This window comes from Cladophialophora carrionii (assembly GCF_000365165.1).
Source record: "Cladophialophora carrionii CBS 160.54 unplaced genomic scaffold supercont1.8, whole genome shotgun sequence".
NCBI lineage: Eukaryota > Fungi > Ascomycota > Eurotiomycetes > Chaetothyriales > Herpotrichiellaceae > Cladophialophora > Cladophialophora carrionii.
The window spans coordinates 522,922-539,859 of NW_008481833.1; the positions used below are offsets into that span (position 1 = coordinate 522,922).

General features: G+C 53.9%; 7 protein-coding genes across 7 annotated transcripts; 4 read left to right on the forward strand and 3 right to left on the reverse strand.

Annotated features, from left to right (window-relative positions):
• Positions 1–866: 866 nt before the first annotated feature.
• G647_08845 (uncharacterized protein) lies at positions 867–2,451 on the reverse strand (the record flags this gene model as incomplete). The annotated part of the gene is made up of 3 exons (XM_008733151.1): positions 867–1,989; positions 2,069–2,218; positions 2,273–2,451. The coding sequence occupies 3 exons, from the start codon at positions 2,449–2,451 to the stop codon at positions 867–869; spliced, it is 1,452 nt and encodes a 483-aa protein (XP_008731373.1).
• A 1,829-nt stretch (positions 2,452–4,280) lies between these two features.
• Positions 4,281–5,222, forward strand: G647_08846 (uncharacterized protein; the record flags this gene model as incomplete). The annotated part of the gene is made up of 2 exons (XM_008733152.1): positions 4,281–4,390; positions 4,439–5,222. 2 exons carry the CDS (start codon positions 4,281–4,283, stop codon positions 5,220–5,222), a joined length of 894 nt encoding a protein of 297 aa, XP_008731374.1.
• Positions 5,223–6,486: 1,264 nt separating this feature from the next.
• Positions 6,487–7,992, forward strand: G647_08847 (uncharacterized protein; the record flags this gene model as incomplete). The annotated part of the gene is made up of 5 exons (XM_008733153.1): positions 6,487–6,526; positions 6,577–6,775; positions 6,834–7,213; positions 7,260–7,542; positions 7,602–7,992. The coding sequence occupies 5 exons, from the start codon at positions 6,487–6,489 to the stop codon at positions 7,990–7,992; spliced, it is 1,293 nt and encodes a 430-aa protein (XP_008731375.1).
• Positions 7,993–8,444: 452 nt separating this feature from the next.
• On the reverse strand, positions 8,445–9,646 carry G647_08848 (uncharacterized protein; the record flags this gene model as incomplete). The annotated part of the gene is made up of 2 exons (XM_008733154.1): positions 8,445–8,879; positions 8,942–9,646. 2 exons carry the CDS (start codon positions 9,644–9,646, stop codon positions 8,445–8,447), a joined length of 1,140 nt encoding a protein of 379 aa, XP_008731376.1.
• Positions 9,647–10,586: 940 nt separating this feature from the next.
• On the forward strand, positions 10,587–11,969 carry G647_08849 (uncharacterized protein; the record flags this gene model as incomplete). The annotated part of the gene is made up of 1 exon (XM_008733155.1): positions 10,587–11,969. One exon carries the CDS (start codon positions 10,587–10,589, stop codon positions 11,967–11,969), a length of 1,383 nt encoding a protein of 460 aa, XP_008731377.1.
• Positions 11,970–12,843: 874 nt separating this feature from the next.
• On the forward strand, positions 12,844–14,310 carry G647_08850 (uncharacterized protein; the record flags this gene model as incomplete). Its single annotated transcript, XM_008733156.1, has 1 exon — positions 12,844–14,310. The coding sequence occupies one exon, from the start codon at positions 12,844–12,846 to the stop codon at positions 14,308–14,310; it is 1,467 nt and encodes a 488-aa protein (XP_008731378.1).
• A 274-nt stretch (positions 14,311–14,584) lies between these two features.
• On the reverse strand, positions 14,585–16,810 carry G647_08851 (uncharacterized protein; the record flags this gene model as incomplete). Its single annotated transcript, XM_008733157.1, has 10 exons — positions 14,585–14,695; positions 14,742–15,017; positions 15,075–15,235; positions 15,287–15,793; positions 15,846–15,910; positions 16,005–16,035; positions 16,092–16,266; positions 16,306–16,363; positions 16,417–16,497; positions 16,575–16,810. 10 exons carry the CDS (start codon positions 16,808–16,810, stop codon positions 14,585–14,587), a joined length of 1,701 nt encoding a protein of 566 aa, XP_008731379.1.
• Between the last annotated feature and the right edge of the window lie 128 nt (positions 16,811–16,938).

Here is a 16,938-nt window from a genome sequence, read left to right on the forward strand (position 1 = left end):
GGTACTAGGTAGCTAGTTAGTTACCAGCGGGTGATTCACGGTATTGCGCCTGAATATGTACTGTATACAGGACGAACCGTGATACGCATAGTCGTTCGATGAGGGATGATATTGCAAGGGGGCTGATGAAGTCTGTGATTTGGCAAGGCTGCCGTTTCCCTGTACTCGAACATGTGTACAGAGAAGGAAGCAACCTGGCGTTCCAATTGGAGTGGAGCTTTAGTGCAACGCTGCGCTTCTTTCCCTTTGTCTTGCCTTTTGCTTTCGATGGTCCATAGAGAGGACAGACAATACACGCCACTCAGCCGCACCGGTCCTTGAAAATGTAGGGGGTAGTTGAGTGTGAGAGAGGCAGTGCCTCCTGCCGCCGTAGAGGGGTGTCCGCGTTGGCCATGAAGCCTCACCCCAGTTCAATGTTACGAAATAGATGTTTGTTACTGACACGCCGCGACTCCCTACTATCCTTTACCACTATTACAGGGTACCTAATTAGTACCTAGGTCTTTTTTTTTCTTCTATCCCGACATTGGCACTCCGTGCCTTCGATCATGGAGAGCTAACGACCCTTTATCAGCCCTTGTCAGCCCTTGTCAGGCGCAACCAGGCCTCCGCTAACCAATATCTACTTGATGGTTACTACGGTGCGGCGACGACCGGCGTAGATTCACCCAGGAAGTAGGATCAAGGAGGGACCATTCTGAGCCGTGGTGTTGAAATTTAGAATATATATACACACACATACCAGGCTATCATCACCAGACCCATATACATGTACAATGCAACCTCATAAAGCACGCCAACTACCGTAAGTATCTTACAGAGGCCTTAGCGCTTCCTCTCACCTACTCGTCTCCTCGCACCGCCGTTCATGCTTCAGTGGTGCTCTCCGATCCAGGCTTGGCTCTGGCCGCCCTCCTGCCGAGCCAAATGGTAGACCCGATCAACAGCACAGCACAAACAGCCACGACGGCGGCCTGGGTCGCAAACACGGCCGCGACACCGTCCCTCTCTATCCAACTGGGCTGGAAGTATCCGACGGCAAACCCGCCGCAGGTTCTCCACATGTTGATAATGGCCGACACGACGGCCGAGTGTTGCGGGTATTTTTCCAGCACGTACGCCGTGATGGCCACCATACTGCCCACGAGCCCGACGTTGACCATGATCCACCCGAACGCGAGGCCCACCCAGCTTTTGCCGTAGTGCAACGTGAGCCCGTACGTGAGCAGGCCGCACACCATGCTCCCGAGTGGGAACCACACGCCGTGCAGGCGGTACTCGCTTCTCCAGTGAGCCTTGCGTCGCCCGCCGGAGCCGTTGTAGATCCATTCGTTGAAGAAGTATCCGAAACAGAAGCCGAGGAGGGCGCCGATGACGCCGGCAAATCGGATGGACGCGTCTTCCACGTCGTCGAACAGGTAGGGCGGGGCGCGCACAACCGCGTCGACCGTCGTGGTGATGCCGATCGGCCAGGTGAAGTTAATCATGGTGGAGAGGCCGACGAGCAGGATCGGGAGCGTGAACGTCAATTTGATGATGTCGAGCGTCGATGCGGCGAGGGCGCGGGATTTGGGGAGGTTGGTGTTCCCGATGCCGAAGAAGGATTTAATCCTGTGGGGTTGGTGCGTGCCGTTTTTGTAGTATGTTTCGTGGCCGAACGAGAGAATCAGGAGCGTCGAGAGGCCGTACAGCGCGGTCAGGACTTTGAAGCAGTCGCGCCACGAGTCGGTGCCGTCCAGAATATAGCCGGCCAGGGCGGGGAAGAGGAAGGGTCCCACGAGAAATGTGGTGCCCCAGATGTTGATGTATCGTGGCCATTCGGCCGGGCTGTACATGTCGTGGATGATGGGCAGGCCGATCACTTGGGGCACGGTGCCGAAGAGACCTTGCAGGGCGCGCAATGCGGTGAAGACGGACCAGGACTGCGCGTAGACACATCCAAGGACGACGCCGAGGGTGACGATCTGCGGGTATAGCCAGACCGGAAGGCTGAGAGTAGGTGGGAAGTTAGCACAATGCAGGATTGCAGGGGTTCAGGTTTTTGCACAATCGCAGGGAAAACACTGACCGGCCATAGGCGTTGATGAACGGCACCGCCATAATGCCACCAAAGCCCTGCAATAAGATCCCGTAGTTGAGCGAAGTCGCCGAATGGTTGATGGACGTGTTCCACTCGAACGCTTGCGGAACCACCAGTGTTGCGCCCCAGGTCATGCCACTTCCCACGAGATTAGTATGGGATGGACAAGAATGACGGATGGTTTCCACGTACCCGTCAGCGAGGATCGAGCTCGACATCAACGCCAAAAACAGTAGCCTCTTCTTCCACGGGCTCCAGTTCTTGGGATTGCGGCTATCCGTGGAATCTTGTCCCTCCAGGATGCTGGGCTGATCGCAGTCATTGCTGAGAGCAACGACGGTGCTCCGTGCAGGACTGGTCTTCTCAGACATTTCAAGCCGGTAATATGTATCAGAGGAGGAGGAGTGAGTACTCATGGTTCCTTGGCAATATCGAGAGCGATGGTTTGGCTCAAGCAGGGAGGGGGTGGCAGCTATGTTTTATGGATGACGAGGGGAGGTTCGGATTCAGGAGATCGAGAAACTGTCTGTTGAGGCATGAATGCCATGAGCATTGGCCGCAACGTGGTCTCGCAGTAGTCAACGGCTCAGAAACCTAACCCGGTCATCCACGAGCCGTGGTAATGTGTAACGCGGGACGAGCAGAATTTAATCTGGGCTTCCCGGGGATCCATATGGAGTAGCTCGCGTGCTGATTGGCGTTAGGGACGCTCGACAGGAGCAGATGGTGCAGAGATGTGGTGCCGGTACACGCTGCCGAGCTGGTGGCCATGTCTTGATAGCGTGGTCGGTTGCCTCGAAGCGAGTCTGGGGGGCGTTGGCGTCATGCGTGGACGTGGCATGCGACGACTGCCGAGAAAGGCATGAAGCCTCGATTTGTGGCTCTGCATGCCGAGCACGAGCTGCAGAACCTAGGAGCAAGGCCATAGCTGAGTGATCGAGGGAGGAAGCTCAGCAAGGGCCCTGATTGTCAGGGGCGAATTCCCTCATGCAGAATGGCTTCAAGATCAGGGGCTTTTGACACTTGAGAAAGTTAGAAATTCACTCGATTCGGTTTACCGAAGATATCGGAGCCTTGTAGACTGCTGTCATCGCAGCGTTGACAGCGGCACGTTCATGCACTTTGCGAGAGGTTCCCAACCATTGGGCCGTGGCCTCACGTCAAAAGAACCGAACATACAGGATTGACGCAGCTGATCAGTGCGTTGTAGTCGCTGCAGAGATGGCCAGACCTTCAGCAGAAGCGTCACCTGGCCGAAGACAGATCTATCCATGAGGGAGCAAGGCAGTGCTCTGCGGAATCGACGCTTAAAAGCTTCTTCCCTTGTATTCAATTACTGTGTGCGGTGGTGCGGAGGCGAGTCTCGGGCCACGGGAGTGACGGATCCTCGGCGGGAGTTCCCACCGGCGTGTTCCAGGCGGAGAAGACGCCCGAGATCGTGAACTAGGCTCGAATGGCGCCACCTAAGGCCTCTGTTGGGCATGGTCGGCATGCCCATCCAGCCGTGTCTCCTCTTGCTTGATCTTGTCGGCTGAGTCGCCGCGGGGGCGTTGCCGCAGTGGAGTCTCTTGACCTTTATCTTGAGTTCTGTCAAGCGTCAGGGCAATACGGAGTAATTGCGATGCATGTTTGACGTTTCAGGTCGTCCAGTAAACTCAAGCCACTGTTGACGGCCGGGACGCTTCGCTTAGCTTTCGTCAAGTCCATTTCAGTCTCGGCTTCGGGCAAGAGACTTCGGTCGTCCAACATCGATGGTTCGCTGTTGGATGCAAACTGGCCGGCTTGGTTATTCCTTATATCGTGTTTCAGCGTAATAGAACCAATGGCCGACGCAGGAGCAAAGCTGGCCTCCGCGGTCACTGGAGTAAGTGTAGCACACATTCCATAACATCCTCGACCGTATGGAACTGACGGATCTAGGCGGCCGCTCTGGGGTTCGTCTCGGTGGCCATCCATTTCGACTTGTTCCCCCTGATGAACCGCTTGGGCCCGGTCGTGACGGCTCAGGAACTGACCGACGCATCTGACGCGGAAAGAAGCGATGAAGAGAAACGAAGTTCTCCGCTGTGTAAGAAGTCGTTGTGCATCAGTGGCGGTGCACGTAGCTGACTCTCTGGCAAGGTCTGCGGCTGACAGGTCTGAATCCCCGTTTGAACCCAGCGCTATGAGCCTGACCTCAGCAGAGGACACCATGTTTGCAATGGCCGGCTTAGGGCTTGTTGACCTGGTCGATGATACGACGTACCGAGTCAATGAAATCACGGCTCACATGGTAGCCGTGCCCTCGTCGCTCGATGGCATGTTGCACTTGTAAGAGAACCTCCTGCGCCGAACATTTCTTCTGCTGAAATCCCCGAGTTCCACGGAGCCTGTATGGGCAGCCGCGTTCCTGATGAAGCAACTTCGAGATACGAACTTCGAGTACCCATTCCAAGAGAATAAGACACCTACGCAGTACGGGTACAAGCTGATGGGCGAGGAGAGCTTCGCCAACCAGCACACATACTCTATCATGTACTCGCAAGGTCGGATGCAAAGTTTCGCTCGCTTCATGGAGGGCAAGTTCGGCAAGTTCGGCACCATGCCAGACAGGGTCAAATCTCTGGGCTATGATCTGGATTCTGCCATGAACACCAAGGCAAGTGATGTGGTTGTCGTCGACATTGGAGGAGGCCGAGGCGAGATGCTCCTAGAAGTCAAGGCTGCGTACCCTCACCTGAAAAAGGCAAACCTCGTCCTGCAAGAGTTTCAACCGGACAGGGTGAATGAGGACGACCTGACCATCCAACATTGGGACTTCAAGGACGATTCGCCCGAGACGGTCAAGGGGGCCTTGGTATACAGCCTCACCCACATATATCACAACCTGTCCGACCTCGAGGCATTGCGTTTGATGAAGAAGGTTGCCGACGCAATGGCCCCATACTCAAGGATGCTGATCCACGAGTTTGCCAAGAACTCGACTTATGGCAAGATGCATGCTACAATGATCACGTTGTATGCTGGAAGGATCCGGAGCAGTCGCGAATGGAAACAGCTGGCGGCTTTGGCCGGTTTGGAAGTCACCTTCGAGGCTTATCCTGTGGCGGGGGAGGGTCTCGTGGAAATGAGGAAGCTCTCGACTGCCAACGGGGCGGTATAAACGTGCGTGGAGGCCATGCTAGAGACGTTGTTACGCTTAGTGAACACCATCGTCGGGTCACTGCCTCCTGCGAAACACTTGTGCTCGTTTGAGATTCCGCGACGGAGCAAGTATTTAGCTAAACTCCTTGTTCCTGTGGCGGATGTATTGCGTTAACTCTGTCGCACATTCAACACGATGAGGCACGCCTCGATATCAACACCAGCTGTGCCAGAGTAGCCACGGATGTGACTCGGTTTGGATTTCACAAGGGGGCAGACTCACCTAGCTCTTTCTGACGGGGCTTAAAGCATAATGCAGCGATCGGCACGCCTCGGTGGATTCTGCGGCCCGGAGGCAGATAGATGTACAGGGATCCTCAAGACCTTCACACACTAATAGCGCCTTCGGTAATTAAGGTTTGGAGTCAAAAGGACCGTAGCCCATTCGCTGGCCCAAATCAGAGGCACAAGATGCCCTCGTATCTGCATGTCTGCGCCAGCAACTTCGTGTGCCAGAAAGACAGAGAAACCCGGATTTCGGTGGTGCGTTGGACAACTCGGCTCGACAGACTGGCTCAGCCAGGACCGTGATCGCCGCCACCAACTCGTCCTGAGAGAAAGGGGGAGACCGCGGTCTGGCGGCAATGCGCCACTGGCTTCAATTTAGACAGCTGACAAAAAGTACTCCGTAGAACTATAATATCCGCCTGAGCGCGAACCGCGATTGCTGGAACAATAGGTCGTCTAATGAAATTAGGAGTGCTTGTCAAGCATACTTCGGTTCCCTTGTCGGGACCTCGAAATATTACCGCTCTCATGATTCGACGCTTGGCCACGTCAACGTCGAGATGGCCAGTTAAGAGCAAGCGGAAGCTCTCCTGTTCCATGAACGGGATCAGCACCCACTTCTGTGGCGAGACACAGGAGAAAGTTAGAGGGCGCAAACGACTCAAAGGTTAGCCACGCAAGTAGGATTCGTCAAGACATCGACTTCTTCTCCGCTTAACGTGCTAGCAGCCTTTGATTCTCTCTGCAAGTGCTGTCGTAATGATATCAGTATAGGAGCCTGTCTGACCATCCGTAAATGTTGCCGGGTGTCAGGTACTCCATTCATGCGCATCTGACCCCGGATATCACAGTGCTGGTTCGGCCAGTATCTGTAAGGCACGGATCCTTGCCCCGTACGGGCACGGGGCCAAACGTCGAATGAATAAGACGCGCGCGTCCTCACTTTCACGACAGTGTTACTCTTGCCCAGCCCCAGACCCTTCAGTTCCGACCAGATGGACGTCCCAAGACCTGACGGTCCGGACATCAACAAAGGTAACCAACAACCTGGAATGTTCCCCAGACCAAGGCTGATTATCCCCCAGGGACGAATATTTTCATTGGATGCTGGGTGTTGACTGGCTTCGTCTTCTTCGTTCTGCTGTTTAGATTCGGTGTCAAGGCCTGGATAGCATGGCTGCTGCCGAGTGTCTCGAGGCCCGAACGAGTATGGGGATTGGAGGATTTCTTCTTTGCATTGGGGTATGCTTTTGACATTGGGCACATGGCCCTGATCTGGAAGAGGTGAGCTCGAATACCAGCCCGCCTCCTCTTTCCAGCTGCGAATGCTGATTCTCTGTAGTTGGGAATGGGGTCTCGGAAGGCACTTCTTCTATCTCTCTCCGATTGAGAAAAACCGAGCAATGAAGTGGGATTTCATATCCCAGCCTCTGGCCGTGTCTGCGGCCATGTGGTCTCGAACAGGCGTCATCATCTTCCTGTACACTTGCTTCGCGCAGAACAGGAGGAGTTTGCGCGTTATTGTCGTCATCTGCATGGCCGTCCAAATCGTCGCAAATCTCTTCACCATACTGCAAATCTTCCTCCAATGTGGACCGAATCCGTACCGACTCGTCAACCGAGCAAGTTACTTCCATTACATGTGGGACCCATTGCCGGAAGATGGCTCGGTCATCTGTCAAGCGCCCACAGTCCAGGCGATGGTGGGATATGTGCAGGGCGGTAAGTAGCCCCGTGTTTGACCGCGTCTGCAACTGACGACTTGCAGCGTTCAACTGCATCATCGACTTCACCTTGACCTATCTGGCCGGTTTTGAGCTCTGGCAGTTCATGCTCCGAGGCGCACATAGTATCAGAGAGAACTCGTTTCTTACCAGGTTCAAGAGACTCGATCCTAGGATTCGCAGTCAACGAATCTGGCAAACCTTGTTGCTGTGCGTCCCGCTGCTGCTATCAGGCATTGCCTCGATCATCAAGACATACCTTCTCTCAGCCATCGGAAGCAGGCTGGACTTCACATGGAACATCGTTCCCTTCATCCTATGGGTCAAGTAAGCGCCACAATGCCCCTTCCATACCACTCAGAGTAAACTGACTGGGCCGACTCCAGAATCGAGAACTACTGCATTCCCATCGCGACAACAGCGCCAATCCTTCGTCTCTTCATTCGTACCTTTATCGACCAGCGGGGGACCGACAAAGGGTATAACAGCAGTGGGAGTGGCGGGCTCGGCTCAAAACCAGGCGCACAACCCACCGAGTTGAGTAACCTGCCCCATGGCCGGTCACAGAAACAATCTGGGAATAAAGGCTTCATCCACATGCAAGAGACGGATGAGATCAGTGACTCAGCGCCTGGGGGAAGTCTCCACGGGTCTGAACACGCTCTCGTCAACGAGAGTGGGATCACAGTCAAGCATGAGTATGAAGTACGGGTCGAAGAGAGCGATGGGCTCCATATCACAAAACCGGGCGTTCGAAAAGACCAGCGCTGGAATTGAGGCAGCGCTGTCCGAGCTCAGGACTTTCTGGGTAGACAGCCAGACAAGCGCAGGCGAGGACAATCAAACCACTGCTCCAGACAGCTGGCTCAGAATGATGACAATCATCAATATCATCGGCGCAACACCAACTCAGGGTTGTGTTCGAGATGAGGCCCGAAAAGAGAGTGCAAATCTGTTTCATGTACTCAGTGGCCGCCGAAGGACATGTGAAGTCTTGCTGTCTGTGAATTATTCCACAACCGCAATCTGACTTGACGATGACCGGGATCTGATGGAAATGTGTTCTCACGGAAGTATGCGGCGAAAAGTTCTGCCGTGTCAAGTGACACGCAATGCCGAGACGCTACTCCGCACCCCAGCACGTGCCTGATTACGGTAACGCATGTGGTTGTGAAGCGCCGCCTGCATCGAGCTCGAATTGCGCCTTGCTTGATGTTGCTTCACGAGTGCTACATAGTCATCTCTTGGATCTCATTCTTGTGCAAACTGTCTTCGGCAGTCACTGGCCTCATCTCAAACAAGGTCCGTTTCATGTACATCATCTGCTCGTCCATCCACTTCTGCAAGCTTGCCAGATCCACGATGTCCGTTCTGCAATTACCCTTCCCTCCTTCAGTCGCTTGGATTTCTGTGCGGTGCGCAACGTCGAGCCTTTCTGCCTCAAGCCGAAATCTCTCGCTCAGAAGGTGAAGGCGGTAGCTGGACCACTGATAGTATAGTTCAGGCAGTTGAGACTTGTTCCGAACATTCATGAGGGAGGAGCTTTCCAGAAGCAGAGGGTCGCGCGGGCGCAGTGAAGTCACAATGGTGATCCTTTCGGGCATGTTACCCGTAGGGATGGCAATATGAGACACATGCCTGCCCTGAAGAACGACCGCACCGCCCTAGATGCGAGGATGAGTCAGTCACTCCGGTCGCAATCTCAGAAGACGGCACCTAAACCTACCATTTGTGGGGAGCGGACCTTGGTGGTTGTACCGTCACCTCTTTGGATCTCGGTTTCACCGCCGGTCATATACCTGGCATCCGACAACATGACAACGCAGACGAACGGGTATGAATCCCTATGCCAGGGCACGACCGCATGTTTTGTGGCATTGGGTTGAGACCCGACGCTTGTGCCGCTCTCATCGGTTCCCTCAGGCACAGGAGCACTTGGAGGTATAACTGGAATCTGCCTCACCGCTTCTGCATCGTCAGAGTCCAGCTGGATGTTGGTATGACAAACGTCATAGTCGAACACAGGGACCAAGTCAACACCAGCTAGGCCGGAGATGATCTTGAGAACTTCCGGGGACGTCCAGAACCGGTGAATGAATGGCGCATAATACGGCGCCATGCCACGGAGCTGGACCGAGCCTGGCCTTGTTTTGTACATACAATTCTCGAGGACTCGGTCGGAAAGCAGTTCTCGGCGGTGCTCCAGCAATGCCTCCTCGGACAAGAGAGGGAATGGATCCGTGGAAGCGACATTGGACAAAGGCGAAGCCGGCAAGCAAAGGTCATCGAAGGTATGGATCCTCCTGGGCGGCACGTAGGCCAGATGCCTTACTGGGTCGAAGGTCGCTGCTTGTGAGCTCGCCTGATTGAGCTTCGCGAAACCTGTTGGCCCATTCTCTGTGTGGGATTCGACGAGAATGCCGGGCGCCATTATTGGTAGTGGTCCTTTTGTCAGTTTTCGTGCAATGTTCTGTCAGTTTCTTCGACACCTGCACAACTGGACCAAACATCACCGCGATGGGACAGAGGATTCACGGCATGTTATATGACTCTTGCGGACCTCTTGGTGCGCGCCCTCATTGTATGTCCTCATTCGGAAACCATCTCGACTCGGTGACTGTGTACGCTTCTGGAAACCAGGCCATGCCTAATTAAGGCCATACAGCCCGCCACGGAACAGGCATGATTCTATTGGCTGGCAAGCCACTCTACGGGAACAGTTACCTGTAGGGAGGCACATCAAAAGTCTGCTTATCTGCGGAGATATCCTCCGCGTGTCCTCGGGTGCAGTCAAGGCGTAGCTCGGTTTGTCCGACAGGGGATATATTACGCGCGGAAGCCTCTGTCCTCGCCTTCGACTAACCCAGGCGCCAATATCTTCACAGTCCAAGTAGATGCCGTTGCAGTTGGACATCTGAAGATGCTGCCTCCGAACTCCATCCTGCAGCATGGGAACTCCGTCCTATGATGGACATGGTTATGTTGACTGCGAGGCCCAAGAATGGCCGACCCAAATTCCCTGTTCGAAGCTTGACCCGTGATCAACCTCCATGTCAGCTAGGAGAACTGAGGTCCGACGGACGAGAGGTGGGTGCGTGACATGCAAACGAAGGTGGGTGTTCCAGTACTCGAAACGCCCCCTTCTCGGGCTGTCGATGCATTGGCTGAATGTTTTCTATCCCGTTAGAAAGAAGAAGTGCGACTTGACCAGGCCTTCTTGTCGAGCTTGCCAGCGATTAGGGTTACATTGCGAGGGATACCTCTCAAGACTACTCTGGGAGGATGACCCAGTCCGGGAAGGAATCAGACGTAGAGGACCACCTAAAAGCAAGGAGCAAGCGCCGCCTGGGGCTATTGCAGACAACCGAGACATGACCGCGGTGGTTATGGGTGGCATCCAGGGGACGACCACAACGTCGAGGTCGCAAGTGAAGCACGTCCCAAGCACACCATCAGCCACAGCCTCTCTGTCCCACCTCGTCAATGCGGAAGGTTTGAAGTCTCCGCTCGAGTTCCTCCTTTGGGACCACTATATCAATTGCTTCGCAAGAAATTATCCAACATGCTCCGATTCAGAAAACCCATTCCTGTCATGCCTGGTACCGGTCGCCGTGCGCTATGAGCCTGTGCGCTTCGCGCTTCTGGCCCTTTCTGGACTCAACGCCGCGTCCAGAAACTTTCCATCACTGCAGCTGTCAACCAAGGTTTTCCGACTCCGAGCTCTGGAAGGTTGCCAGAATATATGCTCTGGCAGTCGGAGCCGCGACAAGCCCAAATCAGCCGAAGACTTTTTCATATTGTGCTCTCCGCAGGTGTTGCTGACGCTGGACGAGGCGGACAAATTGTGCCTCGTCACCACGGCCCTCATGTTGGCACTATTTGGCAAGCTCTCCGGCCAAGACTACGACAGTTTCCGACCGTACCTTGAGTTTGCTCAATACTACTTCACATGCAAGACGACTGCTGATTCAACATTAGCTGGTGTATTCACAACAACACTTCCTTTCTTCCTCCACAGCTTGGTCACCTACAATCATCTATTAGCGATGATCGCCATAACCCAGCCTCCTTCTATGGTCGACAGGAGACTCCAAGTGCCATCTTTCCTTCCTTTGTCGCGTTGCCCTCCCCAGGATTTTGTGTCTCTCCTTTGGCGTGCCGGCAACGATGTTGAGAACGTTGGCTTGGCCGACTTTGACTCATGGAACGGAGATTTCAACTTTCTGCCAAGTTTCAGCACTAGATCAGTTAGGCCCCTAGATGCACAAGGTTATGTGCGAGGACGTATCTTCCAATCTGCGGCCGGCACAATTCACGCGAATGCACAGGATGAGCAGGCCACCGTCCAGGAAATCTACCGCACCTCAAGCCGTATCTATTTCTTTCGTCAGCTGAGAGATCGAGTCGACCTGATCCATTCGAATACCACGAGAGCCTACCCACCGTTCGTGGCACAAGCGCAGATTCGGAAATTCACTAAGTTCGCCATGGGTATTTTACGCGCTTTGCCTTGCGACTCCGTGTTCAACAGCGCACTACTCTTCCCGCTTGGAATCATTGGTCCTGAGCTTACTTGCGAGAATGATCAAGCTTTCGTCTTGCAAAAGCTGAAGCTACTTCAAGAAACATTATACTTCGATGTCTTCCGGTTGTTCGCTGAAGACCTTGCAAAATGCTGGGCTCAATCTCAATCCCGCGACCACGCTGCTCGTGCGGATGGTCCTCACAAAACAGCAATCAGATTAATTGGCTAGAGCGTTCTCGACAGCATTCTCACAAAACTTGGGGACGCCGCCGAAGGACCAACTCCCGGTCTCAAGAGCTGCTCAGCCCCGCGTGGCATTCATCCCTGCGGTCTTTGGGCAGTGTCCATGCGCAAGGAGGGCTACCAATGGCCATCAGCAGCAACTCTGGGCCCATAGACTCCGCGCTGCAGGCCCGGACAGCATGCAAGCCTCCTGCCGAAACGCTCCAATCAGGACAGGGGAAACCAAGCATCACCGAACGCCAGTTGGCGCTTCCTTACTGGTCGTACAACATGACATTAGCTCCAGGTTCCAGCTCCATTGCGTCCCCGAGTATATCAGCGACAATTCAGTGTGTGCAACGGCTGTCTTTTCCCTCGAAACTTCTATCATACGATGTTGATCGGAAAGCCTGTACGCACAGCGGAACCGAAACGCTCTATATGGAAGGATTTGCCCGAAGAAGATTTCCGCCGGACAGTCATTGACCTGTCGCGAGCTACGGATGGCGTGCCTGACGAATCAAGACATTGGTGGTCGATGTCTAATAGTAGCCAACACCTAGCATCTGCAGCCGAAAACCGAATGCTCCCTTCTCAAACTGAAAAGCGGCTTGCTGACGACCTCGCCTTCATCTTGGCGGCGCAGGAAGGCGTAGAATCGGTGACTGCGATATGCATCGAGGAGGTCCATGATCCCCCTGGCATTATACTGCGCGTTGCTGCCAATGAAGGAGTGCGGATTGAAGTGAGAGACGATTTCGAGCAAATCTGTGGCTGCTTGATGTCATGCGCACAAAATGGTTAGTGGTATGCTGGCTGATATGGCGTGTCCTTGCTCACATCCAACTCAAGAGCTCCCATTGAAAAGCTGTATTTCACGGATGTCGGCCTTGATACTCTCGCTTTCGCAAGAGCGCATCAAGTCACGCATGCGTTTAGCCCTTGGACGGCCGCCTGCTCATAACTTTTCGCGTGGAAGAACAGACGAGCAAAAGCTCACGAACACTTTAACCCGTATGCGAGCCGAAGCCTCGACACCTGTCGCCAAAGATCTCGTGCGAAGAATCTCAGCATTGACACAGAGATTCGAAGAGATATTGGGCCCGGACAAGCCGCTGTCGACACACGAGATGAAAGAAGTTGTAAATGAAAGCTTTTCAATCACCACTTCTGACGGAGCTCTGCCATTTCGAACCACTTTGAAGCACGCTGGTCTCAATTGTCGCAAGTGGTTCAATAACAAGTTTATCATGCAAATCGACAAGCTCGCCGCATACCATCGAATCCCGGATACCCTGGCTCGAGCAGCTTACAGGAAAGCAACAAGGCCGCTCTTTTCCAGCATCAAGATCGAGTATATTGAAGCCTACCAGTCTCGGCTGAGCCCTGTGTCGCTTACCGGGAAGAAAGTCGAGTGCCATGTCCATGCGGAAGTTCAATTGGTCATACATTATCTACAGTCAGCGAAAACGTTGCCGCCCCGGTTCATCGGCAGCAGCAAAGGGGCGTGCTTTCTGTGCCATCTCCTCATCGTTGAACATGGTAGCTTCGCAGTATCGACTTGGCATGGACGTTTATTCGACCAGTGGACTATCCCTGACCTGGCGGAGTATACTCCGAAAAGTGTTGCCACTCTCAGAGCCATCATACAGCGCATGCATGACAAGGCTTCGCGGCTCCGGACGATGCCACATCCACGGCGCCCCTATCCTCTCACGAGCAGACACAATTTACAGAATTTTCCAAAGTTCTCGCCTGCCACGACAATATTGACTGTGAAGCACGCCTCACAACCAAGCGTTATCCAGCCGATAAGTCCCAATCACGATGCCCCTCGCGACTCTCCAGATGTTGTAGACTTTTCCGAACCATTACCGACACTTTCAACCGCGGGGCTTGACAAAGAAGCCACAACTACTGATGGGTCAGAAACACCAATGCAACGAAGCGTCCGGACTCCCACGGAGGACATCGTCGCACCTCCTGCACAGGAACACTCGGTGGCAAGCAACCTAACATCGAGCGATGAGTGGTGGGAGAGCGGGTCGAGCAAGTCAACTATCACAGGAAGCAGCGCGCGTCCAGTACGGCTCCTCCCCAACGTACCTCGCTTTGCCGCGGTAACAGGCTTGGAAATAATGGCGGAGATCCAATCACCTGCGGTGGGAATGATGACCTTGAAGACGAACGACTCCTATGACTCGTCGGGATGCCATGTCATCAGAGTGGAGGAGTTGGATGCAGGAAGAGAGGTGACTTTTGACCGACGCGATAATGAGCCTTCCATCATACTCCGCTTCCAGGAACAAGAAAGATTACTGTGTTGTGTGATATTGGAATGGGCCTGAAAGACGTTCTGGATTGAGGCAAGTCGTGCTTGGCCTCCTTGGATGTTTTACCACTGGCGTGTCTAGATTGAGATCTGTGGGTACAGGCGCATGGCTGACGCATTCTTTCATTGTTCAGTGGAGACGGGGGTTTTCAATCTTCGAACGATCGGAACTGTTATACATGATGCAGATGGTGGCTACCACGCTCAGCGTCAAACGGACGTCCTAGGACCTTATTCAAGCCGCCAGAATGCTGCCATGCGTAACTCCTCTCTGCGTCGGTTTGGACGTACTAAGCTTCACCTTCTTTCGACTTCTTTGGCGCCTGTCTCTTTGGCAGCTTCTGGAACCCCATCCCGAAACTGGTCAGGAATGCTGCTGAGGATGCGCCGACGGCGAGATACTGCAGCAAGCTCAGCACAAATTAACAGATGGGAGATTCAACTTACAAATGTCGTCACGATGGCATGATTGTAGGCATGGAGCACGTTCTCGAGATCGGCTTTTGGCACACTTGACCGGACCGCCAACGCTCCGACGTCAATCACGTCTTGCGGGTTGACACCAGGAGCATAAGTCTTCAATGATGACCGCAAAGTGTTGGTGAAGATGGTCTCGCCAACGGCGAGAAAGGTTGCCCCTCCGAGATATTGCCAGAAGAAAATTTGCGAACTTGCAATGGAAACTTCTTTTGGAGGTAACAAATTCTGGATGGCGGTAATAGGCTGCGGGCGTCGTTCGAGTCAGCCAGATATGCATGAAGATTCTCGCAGGGGGCATACCATCTGGACCACAGTCCCTCTTCCGGCGCCGGCCAGGATCTGGTATCCAATCCAGGCTCCGGCGCCACTGGACCCGGTGAACGTTGTCATCAACCCCGAGCCAACGGAGGTCCAGACGCAGCCGAGAAGGGCCCATGGGGTGCAATAGCCAATGACTTGGACTTTCTTTCAGTGAGCATCCGGCCTTCACAGTACTGTTTGAAATGTCTTACCCAATTTGCCCGCTGTGATGCCCGCGATGGCCTGGGAGATGGCAGTCGGGAGGACCATCACCCCACTCATGAGTGGACTGTCGTCCTTGACAACTTGGAACCACAACGGAAGGTAATAGCTCAGCAACAACAAGGCTCCCACCTGCAGGAATGACGTTAAGCCTCCGAACATAACAAGGGGCTTCCTGGCAATGCTAGGCGGTATCATGGCCTTGTCTCCGCGAAAATACTCCCACGTTGCGAATGTGATGAAGGTGACGAAGGCGCCGCAGAAGAGGCCGATGATAACGGAAGAGTCCCAGCGGTAGTCTTCCCCTCCCCAGATCATTGCCAGGAGAAACATGATGCAGGCGGGCGCGAAGAGTGTGAAGCCGATTAGATCAAGTTCTTTAGTGACAATGTTCGTGAGATTGCCTCTCACCGGCTGTTTCTTGATCTGTTCTGGAACTGCCAGCGAAACGAGAGTGCAGACCACAAGTCCCCCAGGAGGGAGGTTGATGTAAAAGCCTGGTCCTGTTAGCGGGTCAACGCTTATGCACAAGACGAAAGGGTCACTAACACCACCTCCAGGAAACGCTGTGTGTCAGCGCGCCACCGATCAAAGGTCCAATGATCGTTCCGAACCTCAAGATTCACCTCGATTAGCATTCGCCCCTCAGATGACACCAAGGGCCAGAACAGCCTGATCTATAGGGTAGTGGTCGACTGGATTACTTACGATGAAAGGCTGACTGCGATCCCAACGAGCACTATTTGCAGGCCGAAGTCAGTTGTTGTCATCCAAACACCCCGAGATATGCCTCACGCGGTCTGCTCTGTGGTGAGGCTGCAGCAGCAATCACTGCAAAGGCCCCATTGATAACCCCGGCGCCGCCAATGCCCTGAATGGCCCGACCGACAATAAGAGCCTTGGAAGAAGGGGCTGTTGCGCAAACGAGAGCTCCGACTGAGAAGATACTGGCGAAGGTTATGTAGGTGTACTATCGTCGTCAGTATGATGTTTTCAATACAGGAACAACTCTTGCCTTGGTCGGAAAGTGTGTATATATTCTACCCACGAGAGGTTGCAAGGAACATCTGCCGGTCTTTGTTAGGGGTGCTGCCGTTCGGATAGGAAACATGCTCCTCACGTGGAGACCAGATATGCGCTGCCATACCAACCGATGTCTTTCAGGGAGTTGAAGTGCGTGGTGATCTCCGGAATCGCCTGCCTATCCCGTCAACATATATAACCGGATGTGCATGTGGTGTGGTGGGAAGTCTGCGACATGCCGTTGAGATGATTGACCCATTCAAGGCCATCAAGAAGGTGGAGAGGAAGACAGCGGCAAAAAGAACAATCGGTTTCGCAGCAGCCAGATTCGCTGCGGCTTGCGAGTCTGTGTTCTGGGGGCCTGTGGTGGTATCATGGTTTGTACCTGTTGACGTGGACTTGTTAATGGTAGACGGGTGATCCGACGAGTCTGCAACCTCGTCCGGCTCTGCGACTTTGACTGAGCGCTGTGACTGCCCTGAGGTTGCCATATCGGCTGTTGTCTTCGGCCGCTGCTATACCTCGTAGGCATGATTCCAAGCCTTGGCTCTTTAAACCTTCGCGACCGCGTCCAAAGACTGCCTCGTTTTGCCCCGAGCAATGGCAAGTTCTCCTCTAG